This window comes from Mastomys coucha, unplaced genomic scaffold (assembly GCF_008632895.1).
Source record: "Mastomys coucha isolate ucsf_1 unplaced genomic scaffold, UCSF_Mcou_1 pScaffold12, whole genome shotgun sequence".
NCBI lineage: Eukaryota > Metazoa > Chordata > Mammalia > Rodentia > Muridae > Mastomys > Mastomys coucha.
In genome coordinates, this window is record NW_022196894.1 from 53,485,657 (window position 1) to 53,497,701 (window position 12,045).

Here is a 12,045-nt window from a genome sequence, read left to right on the forward strand (position 1 = left end):
TTTTTAAGACAGGGTTTTTCTGTGTAACAACAGCTCTAGCTGCCCTAGAACTCACTCTGGCCTCAAATTCACAGAGATCTTCCCGCCTTTGCCTCCTGAGTGCTGGGATTAAAGGCATATGCCATCACCACCCAGCTGGAAGCTTTAGTACATTCATAATTTTTTGTTCAATTAAGATTACTAGTTCTAGTATCCTTCCAGCACTCAGCCTAATAGTTTGTTAAGAGTCTGAGTGTTCACTAGCAGACTGTATAGACTCGGGCCAGCCATTGACAGCACATCATCTTTGTAGATTGTACCTCAGTGTACTTCCAGCTTTATTTATTCATCTTGATTCCCAGAAAGAGGTGAAGAATTTTCTAAGTTTTTGCTCTTCAGAGCATCTCATTCTCATGCTTTTGATGTTTACATTTCTACAAAATGTATTCCTTGCTCTTAAGAGACACTGGCTAATCTATTTGGTTTTAAATATTCTCAACAAACAATTCTTCTACTCCAAACAGTTATACAAAGGTTGGGATATAAATAATAGGAAAAGATAGGTTCCTTCAGTGAGCCATTCAATAGCTTTAAACAATCTTAGTTCTTGACCACGTATGGTGGTGCATGCCCTAAGTCACAGGGTCTCTATATATTCTAAGAATGGCAGGGCTACATAGTGAGAACCGTTCTTAAAAAAAAAAAAAACCAACGAAACAACACAAAACAAACAAAAAAAGTTATAGATCTTCAGCTATAGATCCTTATTGTACTAGGAACCCTTATTAGGAAGTCAGTAAATTCAAAATGCCATAAAACCTTAGATAGTAATTGCTTTCAGTAAAGATTTATTTTTATTGTATGTGTATAGATGTTTCCCTGAATGTATGTATGTGCACCATGCCTGATACATGCAGAGGCCAGTAGATGTTGGATTCCCTGGGACTGGACTTAGAGACCGTTGTGAGCTGCTGTGTGGGTGCTAGGGATGAATCCCTGAGTTCTCATGAAGAGATACAAGTGGTCTCAACTGCTGAACTGGCTTTACAGCCCTAGGTCTTGATTTAGCAGTTTCTGGCCTTTATAAGCTTTTTTTGTCTTTGTGGTTTTGCTTGTTTGTTTGTTTTTCGAGAAGGGTTTCTCTGTATAGCCCTGGCTGTCCTGGAACTCACTCTGTAGACCAGGCTGGACTTCGAACTCAGAAATCCGACTGCTTCTGCCTCCTAAGTGCCGGGATTAAAGGTGCGGGCCACCACTGTCCAGCATTGTTGAGACAAGATCTTTCTATTTAGTCCTGGCTCTCCTAAGATATTCATTGTTTTTTTTGGGGGGGGGACAGGATTTTGCTATGCAAGCTCTGGCTAGCCAAGAACTCCATGGGTAATTCAGGCCAGCCTGGAACTCATGAAAGAGATCGGCTTGCCTTCAGGATGCTGGGACTTAAGGGGTATGCCAACACACCCAGATTTGATATGTACTCTTGATAAGTTCCTAGACTCCCGGGTGATCTACAACTTTTATGGATAAATAGAGTTTTGCCATTTCCTACTCTGCTATATTTGCTTGTTTCACTATGAATAGTCTCATTTTAAAGTAAAGATAGAGTTGGCCATGGTGGCACATACCTGTAATTCCAGTACTTGAGTTGAGGCAGGATTATTGGAGACATGTTTGGGCTACAAAGTGAAAATGTTACAAAACAAACAAAAACCAACTCAAATATAGGGTAGCAACTTTGTTGGATTTTTGTTGTTGTTTCTTTTCTTTCCTTTTCTTTTCTTTTCTTTTCTTTTTTTTTTGGAAACAGAGTCTAAATAGCCTTGGCTATCCCAAAACTTTTCTATGTAGACCAGGCTGGCCTTGCACTCAGAGAGATCTGCCTGCCTTTGTCCCTGAAGTGCTGGGACCAATGGTGTGTACCACCAGCTCCTAGCCCCAGGTATAGTTTTTTGTTAGTACCTTTTATTATTGCTGTTACATGTGAAAGAAAATCCAACCTAACTGTCTTGAATGAAAAGGAAAGTCTGGAAGACTGTGTGCTTTAGTCTATGCTGGATTCAGATTGATTAGTATCTGGTTTCTCTCAGGCTCCATATGGACAAAATCTGCCAGTGCTTTCATCTTCTCATCCTCTCAACTTCCAATCTGTCAAGAGTCTTTTCTGGTAGTTCCTGTAAAAGTCCCGTGTTTCCCTCTGATTGGATCCAGTTAAGTCATTTAGCATCCCTAAGCTGATTGCTGCTACCAAGGGAATGCTGTTACTGTCACTGATTAGGCCTGAATCATTGCTTCATTCCTAGTGTCAATGATGGAGCCTACCTTCCCAACATGCCCCAAAGAGAAAAGGGTTGAAGGGGATGCAAAGAGAGGGAGTGGAAGAGAGGCGGACAGTAAATCCACCTTGAGATAACATTTGGGAATACTGCATGAAGCCTTCTCAAGCATTTTGAGTGTTCTAAAAAGAACTTAAACCTTGCATCCTTGATGCAAGACTGAAAATTGGATCTCTTTCTCTCTGTGATGTTTTAAATTTGGAATAATTTTGTGAAGCTTCAAAAACAAGAATATAGTGAGTTCTTGGAGACTTGTCTTAAAGATGATTCAATTGGGTAATTAAACTTTATTACAGATGTGAAAAAAGTTTCTTTGAAGCTAGAGATCTACGCCAGCATATGAACAAACATCTTGGTGTGAAGCCATTTCAGTGCCAGTTTTGTGATAAGTGTTACAGCTGGAAGAAAGATTGGTATTCCCATGTGAAGTCCCATTCTGTCACTGAACCTTACAGGTGAGTAAATGTCAGAAGGTTCTAAACTCAATGAGAAATACCCAATTTGACTTGATTCTTATGTCCATTATTACTGTGGAGAAAAATAATTTTGGCCTTCTCTACTTTAGGTGTAATATATGTGGCAAAGAATTTTATGAAAAAGCTTTATTCAGAAGACATGTAAAGAAGGCCACCCATGGGAAGAAAGGAAGAGCAAAGCAAAACCTGGAACGGGTGTGTGATCAGTGTGGAAGGAAATTCACTCAGCTGAGAGAGTACAGGAGACACATGAACAACCATGAAGGTAGCGTATATGTATCTGACAGAAGAGAGCCAGGGAGCATTTTTATTTTGTCAGCTCTTTAGCCTGTTATCATATTACTTCTTCCTTTGTAGATTAATCTTGTATCTTGAAAGACTTATCTAAGGAACAGAAATGATTCTTAGTCTGAGAACGTATTTGGAGGCTCTTATCCTAGGAATGTAAAACTGCAGTGAAAGAATAAGATTATGACAGACTCAGTTGTTCAGCAGTAACTTCTGTTATGAGAACACATTTAGAGATTTGTTAGACCATTGAAAATTAGTAGGTGCTAATTAAAAATGTTACAGTAAAGTGAAACGTTGTGGGAAATAGTGCTGAAGGACATTTGCAAGTCTTATCTTCTATGTATATATTAATTGGAGTTTGGCACCTTACCCACACACATTTTTTCTTTTTTCTTTCTTTCTTTTTTTGGATAGGCGTTAAGCCTTTTGAGTGCTTAACATGTGGAGTAGCGTGGGCTGATGCCCGATCACTAAAACGTCATGTCCGAACACATACTGGTGAACGGCCCTATGTGTGTCCTGTGTGTAGTGAAGCCTACATAGATGCTCGAACACTTCGTAAGCATATGACTAAATTCCACAGAGACTATGTGCCTTGCAAAATTATGCTGGAAAAAGACACTCTGCAGTTTCATAACCAAGGAACGCAAGTGGAACATGCTGTCAGCATCTTAACTGCAGACATGCAGGAACAGGAAAGCAGTGGGCCTCAAGAACTTGAGACTGTAGTGGTGACAGGAGAAACTATGGAAGTTCTTGAAGCTGTGGCAGCTACTGAGGAGTGTCCCTCGGTGTCTACTCTCTCTGACCAAAGCATTATGCAAGTGGTTAACTATGTGCTGGCGCAGCAGCAGGGACAGAAGCTGTCTGAAGTTGCAGAAGCCATTCAGACTGTTGAAGTGGAGGTTGCACACATGCCAGAAGCAGAGTGAATGCCGCAGTCTTGACAGGCCTGCCCATGGAGCTCAAAGGACACATTTATAGTTCAAGTCACCGCCCTACAGACCTTGGATGTGGAACTCTGGGTTATTAGTGACATCACTAATCTTCTTGTCTGGCCCATGAGTTCTGTTAGGAAAGCCCACTTTCTGTAAAGAAATTGAAAACAAAAATCTGTTGGATGGAAGTAGTTGATCATGGTATGCCTTTTATGAATTAATGTTTATAAATAACTGTACTAAATTTAAAGATGTGCAGTTTCATTTATATTTTGACTTTATTTTATTACATAATTTGAATTTAAAAGACTGCAGTTAGTGTTTCTTCTGTTGTCTTTTTAACATACAGAGGTTCTGTGACTAGTTGCTGTTTGTGGATTTAAAAATTCTAATATAAAAAGCATATCCATAAGATGCGTAAATATATTACATTTAAAAAATGCTTTAGAGCTATGATTCTTGACTTACTATTTATTTTAACTGCTTCTAAGCCAAGAATCTATTCTATCTTAAAGCACTTAAATGAGTTCTGTGTTGTAATCAAGTTTGTATAATTTATTTATCTGTATGGGAGATCCATATGCAAAGATAATTTTAAAATACCATTAAAATGCATGAGATGCCTATTAGAGCCTTACTATACTATCTCTTCAAGGCAAGTAATTGGCCATGAGAAAAGAGTACTATTATTGAACACGGTTGGTGGGGAGTTTCTGTTTGGTAACACTGAAAAGAAAATCAACCCTGTTTCTTTTGCTGGAGAATGAACAAGTTAGTGAAGAAGTTAAATTTGATATGTTTATCTTTTTATCATGTTTGTTTAAATTTGTTGAAAAACTACACATCTATAGTAGTAGTATGGATGTCATATAATTGTTAGATAATTTCAGAATGTTGAAAATTCTTCAGTGAAGCCCTTAGTATATTATATTACATAAAAAATTGATTATGACATGATCAAATTGCTGAAAGTATTTTGAAAAGTTACTTTAAAACTAAATTATACTCATTCATGTGTTTGATTTATTTTTTTTTAATTTCTCATTTCTGAGTTGTCAAATACTCAGATGTTGAAAATAACCATGGAGAGATGCCACATCTCTCTCTAAAAGACTATCGTTCAAGCTATGATTGTTAAAATTAAGCTTTTAGATATAGAAGCTTTCTTAAGATATATAATTAAGATATAAAATAGATTATATGTAAATCATTCCTAAAGCACAAGAAATGAATGTGCCTTGATGTACATATATAATATTACAATGTTTATTCCAGTTTACTTTGAAAATGGCTTTAAGGTTAAGGAGTAAATGTGATAGCGCTGCATGCATCTTCTTGCATATGGAATGTGTGCATTTGCAAATTCATTGTTTTAAAAGCTGTGTGGCTTTCAGTTTTAAAAGTGAATTTATATACAGCTCATAATTTCATAAAGGCTATTCCTTGGTCATGTCCAGCAGTTAGTGAGAAAGTATTTCAATGAAACTAAAATTTGAAATTGTCTTTTATGTTCCACTTTCACCACTGTTAGATTTAGTTAAATGTATAAGATTATTAATGTATATCAGAAATATATAAATAAAAAATGTTCAGTCTTGTTAAAAGCAAAGGTTTGCCATTGAGCTTGACATCATTTTCAATCTATACCTGATGGGTAAGGAAATGTATTATTTTGTGGCTGTGGTCTATACACATGAACTGTCCAATTTGTGCACATGTGGAAGCTAGGGGTTAACCTCACCTGCTGTCTTCCTTATTGTTCTCTATCTTATCTTATCTATCTATCACTTTAAAGTTTTGTTCGTGTGTGTGTGCGTGTGTGTGTGTGTGTGTGTGTGTGTGTGTGTGCGCGCGCACGTGCGCGCGAGTGTATTCATTTGCCATAGCATATGTGTAGAGATCTGAGGACAACTTGTAGGATTGTATTCTCTTCTCTACCATGCCCAGATCTTCATTCTTGCAAGTAAGTGTTTTACCTACACTGTGATCTTCCTAGTCCTAGGAAGGAAATTAAATACAGATAACCCATTGGGGAGCTAGAGAGAGGGCTCAGCAGTTAAGAGCACTGACTGCTGTTCTAGTGTGTCTGAAGATAGCTACAGTATAAAATAAATAAGTCTTTTTAAAAATGCTTTAAAAAACTTCTTACTTAGAAGGTTGCTTTTATGACAAAATTAATGGGAAAGCAAATAACTGCCAATTTTGGATGAGTTGAATTTATACAATTACGTGTTGGGAGAGTGGTGGTGCACACCTTTAAGTTTAGCAGTTGGAAGGCAGAGGCAGACAGATCTGAGTTTGAGGCCAGCATGGTCTACAGAGCAAGTTCCAGGACAGCCAGGGCTACACAGAGAAACCTTGTCTCAAAAAAACATGTAACAATTAGGGGTTTGGTGATATGACCCGTCAGTTACAAGCGCATACTGCTCTTGGAAAGGACCTGAGTGTCAGTTGTCTACATCAGGCAACTCATGACCTAGAACTACAGCTCCCAGGGACACTGACTTCTCTTGTCTTCTGGGAAACTTCATGTACATAGAGAAACCCATATGGATGTAAATAAATAACTAAACAAAAAGAGGTCTTGTAGAGTTACATGAATTGCACATAGAAACAAATTAAGCTTCCAAATCCTTAGCATAGTTTGTTTTGTGATTTTTCTAGATTTAAGTGTGTGTGTGTGTTCACAAGATTCATGTGCCTGTGGAAGCCAGAAGAGGACAAGATGTTGGACTCCCTGGAATTACAGTTGGTTATAATTGCCCAACATGAGTTCTCTTAAATCACTACATCATTACTCTGGCCCATGTTTTGTTTTGTTCTTCAAAACAGGTTCGTTCATGCTGTACTCTCAACCAGCTTTGAACTGCCTATGTAGAAGAGACAGACTGGTGTTGAGTCTGTAGCATGTGTCCTACCTTTGTCTTCAGAGTCCTGGGATTGCAGCTGTGTGTGCCGACTGGACCAGCCCAGTACAGTTGTAATGGAAGTCTGTATTTTACCCATGGGTTCTGTTTAGAAACATACATTGTTTTGTTGTCAGAGTAATCGCCTCCTGATCAAATCTGAGTATTTAAAGAAACAGCTTTGTCAGGGCTTCGTGCAGCCTAGACTGGTCATGAGATCAGCGTGTAGCTGAGGATAAGCTTGAATTTAAGATGCTCCTGCCCTCCTGGCTCTACACTCAAGTACTGAGATCGCAGACATGTACCATAATATATCCAGTTTATTTGGTGTTGGGGATTAAACCCCAGTGCCTCATACATCCAAGGCAATTACCAGCCGAGCTACACTCCATCATTTCTGTTATTGCTACTGCTGTTAGTGAAGTAATGTAAACCTTAAACATCAGTAGAAATTAATCCTCTAACATATTTGTGTGTGCACATGTGTGCATGTGTTTGTAACCCAAGTATGCTCAGTAGTGTTGGCATGATAGGTAGGAGTCACCATACGATGTGTTTTTCTCTGTCTACTTCTGTCAAAGGGCAGTGACTAGAATTTCTCCAGGTTACTTATCATCTAGATTTGGAGCTACCTTACATATCTAGGGTTTACTGTCTTGGGTTTTATTTTATGTAACATATATGGGTATGTGTTTGTATTTTCTGTGTGCCTATATTTTTTATTTTTGTCTGTATATGTCTGTGCCACTTTTGTAACCTGATGCCCAGGAAGGCCAGAAGAGAGTATTGGATCTTCTGGAACTGGAGTTAAAGATAATTGTGAACTGCCATGTGAGTACTGGGATTTGAACCTTGGTCCTAAGAGAAGCCAGTGCCCCTAACCATTGAGCCATCTCTATAATCCTGGTGTGTTTGTTTGTTTTTGTTTGTTTCACAAGCACATATATATTTTTTTTAGTTTGAGGCCAGCCTGGTTTAGAGTGAATTCCAGGACAGTCAGGGCTACACAGAGAAATCCTGTCTCGAAAAAACAAACAAAAACAAAAACAAAAAAATGCAGCAAGTGCCATCTTGATGCAGAGATGAGAGTTCCTTGAACTTGCTTGGACTTCTAGTTCCAGATATAGGAGAGAATAATTTATATTCTAACTAAAGTATCCATAAGTTACAGTTCAGGTTTTGTTTTGTTTTTTGTTTTTGTCAACTGCAATTTAAATTCCGCAGCAATGAGAGGCAGGTGCATCGTCATTATGCTGGCCAATGTTTTTGCCTGGTTTACACTTTTGAAGGAGTTCACTGGTTTATATGGACCCAAATCATCTCTTCATAATTTGGTAAAAGGCTTTAAGACCAATAATCTCAGCATGACATTGTGGTGCCATCCTTTAGTCCCCTGCCTGGCTAGCCTCAAATTCAGAGCTCCACCTGCCTCTGCCTCCTGTGTGCTGAGATTAAAGGTGTGTACCAATATTATACCCAGTTTGGTTTTTTACGTTTTTAAGTTTTTTTTTTTTTTTAATTTCTCTAGACAGGGTTTCTCTGTCTGTCCTGGTACTCACTTTATAGACCAGGCTGGCCTCGAACTCAGAAATCCGCCTGCCTCTTGGTTTTTTAAGTTTTTAATAATGTGTATGTGTGTGTGTGTGTGCACAAGTGTGTGAGCACATGTACGTGCACATGCATGCTTGTGTGCATGAGACAGCTATAGAGGTACCCACACAAGGATGGGCTTTTATTGAAGTTGCTACTCAGCTTTGCTCTTTTCCCATCTCTGAGCAGCAACAACAGTCTATGCTAATCTTTGACATTTGAGTTAAGTCCTTCCTCTTTTGAGGGGAAAAGGGTTGTTCTTGAGACACTGGCTGATCTGGAACTCACTAGATTCCATTGGCCTTGAACTGACAAGAGATCCACCTGTCTCTGTCTTGCAATTGCTGGTATGAAAGGCCTATGTCAGGGCTGGAGAGATGGCTCAGTGGTTAAGAGCAATGTCTACATTTCCAGAGGTCCTAAGTTCAATTCCTAGCAACCACATGGTGGCTGACAACCATCTGTAATGGGGTCTGAGGCCCTCTTCTGGTGTGTATGAAAACAGCTACAGTGTACTCATATGAATAAAATAATTAAATATTAAAAAAAAAAAAAAGCCTGTCACCATGCCTGGCTCCCCCTTTGTTATTTCAGTTTGCCTTGAGTATTCTCTTATATAAGCTTTAGGAGTACCCTCTCAATCGCTGAAAGAAAAATGTACTAGTGTTCTGCCTATACTTAGAGTGACTATAAATAAATCTTGAGAAAAATTGTATCTTTTAAAATTATTACTTTATGTGTATGTTTTGCCTGAATGTCTGTGTAACCTGTGCATGCCTGGTGCTGGGACAGGTCAGAAGACATCAGATCCTCTTGGGGTTACAGAGGATTGTGAACCACCAAGTGGATGCTGGCAATCAAGCCCAGCCCCATGGAAGAGCATACAGTGCTCTTAACCACTGAGTCATGTCCCTAGCCTCATTTTCTTTTCTTTTTTTGAGACATGATTTCTTTTTCCCAAGCTGGCTTTGAGCTCACAAAGATCTCCCTGCCTCTCCCTCCTGAGCGCTAGAATTAAAGGTGTACACCACCAGGCCTAGCAAATTTGAATTTATCTCCTCAACTTGCTAATATGTCTCTTGTTTGGACTACTGTGACTCCATTCTTCTATCTTCCCTTAGTATGTTCAGGTGCTGTGTTTCTCCAGGCTGGGAAGGACTGAGTGGAGTCGAGTTCTGAGGTCTGTTTTCTTTCCCTGGGATGTCTGGGCCCCATATACACTCACAGAGAAAGTATGAAGTCCAGAACGGGTGGTCCAGCAGTGAGGGTGGGGGGTGGGGCTCTACTCCATAGATTTGTGTTGCAGTTCTTTTAGAAAGTAGTTCTCTAAACAATTCAAGGGGACAGCTTCTGCTCTTTATTGGGGTGAACAAGGACTATATAAACCATGCAAAGTGGGAAGGGGTTGTTTTCTCAGGGTGAAGTTTCAGTGGCTGAGGATTGAGATTCTGGGGATGCCTCACTTGTATGGAAAGGTGTTCCCAGGAGTTGAACCTGTGATTTCCTCAAGGATTATGTGATATTCCTCAGGTAGTGTGAGGGATGGGCTCCACTGGTAAGGTAGAGGAAGCTCTGCTGGGAAAGGGAGTCCTCCATTTTGTACAGCCCAACTCAGGGGACCTGACCAAACATGGTAGACTTTGACCTGGGTAGTAGGGTTTCCCAGCAGACCTTTTAATTCCTCTAGGGAGTTACTTTTACAAATGTGGTTTGAATAGGAATGGCCCCAGATTCATGTGTTTGAATGCTTGGCCCACAAGGAGCAGCACTGTTAGGTGTGGCCTAGCTGAAGGAAGTATGCTACTGTGGAGGCAGGCTTTGAGGTCTCCTATGCTAAAGCCACGCCTTGTATGGCGCAGTGTCCCCTCTGCTACCTGTGGATCAAGATGTACAACTCTCCAGCACCAGGTTTGCTTGGACGCCCCAATGCTTCTCACCATGATGACAATGTTTTAAACCTCTGAAACTGTAAGCTAGCTCCAATGAAATGTTTTCCTTTGTAAGAGCCTTGGTCATGGATGTCTCTCCCCAGTAATAGAAACCCTAAGACAATAATGTGAATTTAATGGGTATGTAAGTAAAATGTCCCCAAAGTGGACATTATCTCTGAAAAGCAGAAAACCAAGATTTCAAATGATAGCACGTTAGTATTAATATGTAACAAATATACACAGGCTAAGCACACTTAATCCTAGTTTTTGGGAGGGAGAAGCAGGGGAATCTGTAATTAGGTGCTAGCAAGTTCCAGGGCTGTGAGGACTTAGACTGTCTAAAAACTAAGCCAAGCCAAGAAATGTGCACAGGGCACTGCACTGGCTGTTCAGTTGGTGGAGTGCTTACCTGGTATGAATGAAGTCCTGGGCAGTCTCTAGGTAGGATTTGATTAACGTAAGGATGCAGTGTAATCACTTAGCAGGCAGAGGCATGAAGCTCAGAGTTCAAGGTCACCGTCAGCTATTCAGCTAGAAGACCAACTTGAGAGAGATGTGAACTGTTTAAACATTGTAAACATTCAGAGTTCTGTGTTTGTGTGGTAATTAGGTGGCTGGCCATTATGATGCGCTTCAAGGCCACTGCTCAAATCTTTTTGAGTGGACTGTAGCTCAGAGCTGATCTCACTTTAGAGAGAACTCTCATTTCTCACAGCTACCCAGGTAATGCAGGGACAATACAGGACTGGATTAAACAGGAAGAAATAAAATATGATAGCATTACCACGTCCTGACCAAGATAGGGTCCTCCTTGTGATCCAGGCTGGCCTCAAGACCTTTGATTATCCCTGCTCTACGTCCCAAGTTCTAGGACTCCAGATATGCATTACCGGCAGTGTCTGGGTTTTGCACTGCTATCAAACCTCAGCCTTTTGCATACTAGGCAAGTACTCTGGAAACGGAGCTGTCTCCAGCTTCTGCCCTAACATTACATTTTTCTTATTCTCTTATTCAGTTGTCCTTTTCTCTAACCCAAGGATACTATTCTCTTTCTACATCTGAGGCCTCTACACCATAGACTTCTTAGGTTCAGTCCTTTAATTAAATCACTGCTTGAAAAATCCTTTGATACCCAGGTGCTTGTAGACCAGCCTGGTCTACAACGTGAATTCCAGGACAGTCAAAGCTACTCAGAGAAACCCTGTCAAAAAATAAAAGCAAAAATAACAAAAAGAATCCTTTGACAATTAGGCCACGTTCAAAGGTTATCTCTGGGAGGCCTGCTCCTTTTTTATAGGGAGACAGAGGAGGAACAGATGTGAGGAAGAAGGGAGGTGAAGGAGGGACTATCAGGAGTGGGGGGGAACCGAAATTGAGATGCAGTGTATGGAGTTAAAAAAAAAAAGGAACAGCTGGGTGTGGTGGCGCACCCCTTTAATCCCAGCACTTGGGAGACAGAGGCAGGTGGGTTTCTGAGTTCGAGGCCAGCCTGGTCTACAGAGTGAGTTCCAGGACAGCCAGGGCTATACAGAGAAACCCTGTCTTGAAAAAAAAAAAAAGGAACAGAATCCCTCAGATTGTGCTCTGACCTACATGTGTAC

At 40.1% G+C, this 12,045-nt stretch overlaps 1 protein-coding gene and 1 long non-coding RNA gene across 3 annotated transcripts in view; one reads left to right on the plus strand and one right to left on the minus strand.

Annotated features, from left to right (window-relative positions):
* Zbtb11 (zinc finger and BTB domain containing 11) overlaps positions 1-5,626 on the plus strand; it is a 35,628-nt gene extending 30,002 nt beyond the window's left edge. The window contains exons 9-11 of the mRNA XM_031364074.1: positions 2,609-2,767; positions 2,878-3,053; positions 3,494-5,626. Of these exons, the coding sequence (XP_031219934.1) occupies positions 2,609-2,767; positions 2,878-3,053; positions 3,494-4,011 (853 nt within the window). The 3' untranslated portion in view covers positions 4,012-5,626. The remainder of the gene's footprint in view (positions 1-2,608; positions 2,768-2,877; positions 3,054-3,493) is intronic.
* Positions 1-11,044, minus strand: part of LOC116085994 — a 15,205-nt gene extending 4,161 nt beyond the window's left edge. The window contains exons 1-2 of one of the 2 annotated variants that reach the window (XR_004116781.1): positions 10,854-11,044; positions 4,086-4,167 (exon numbers count right to left, since the gene is read on the minus strand). This is a non-coding gene — a long non-coding RNA (uncharacterized LOC116085994). Of the gene's footprint in view, positions 1-4,043; positions 4,168-10,853 lie in introns of those variants that run through there. The other variant, XR_004116780.1, reaches the window with a different exon arrangement.
* Positions 11,045-12,045: the final 1,001 nt, after the last annotated feature.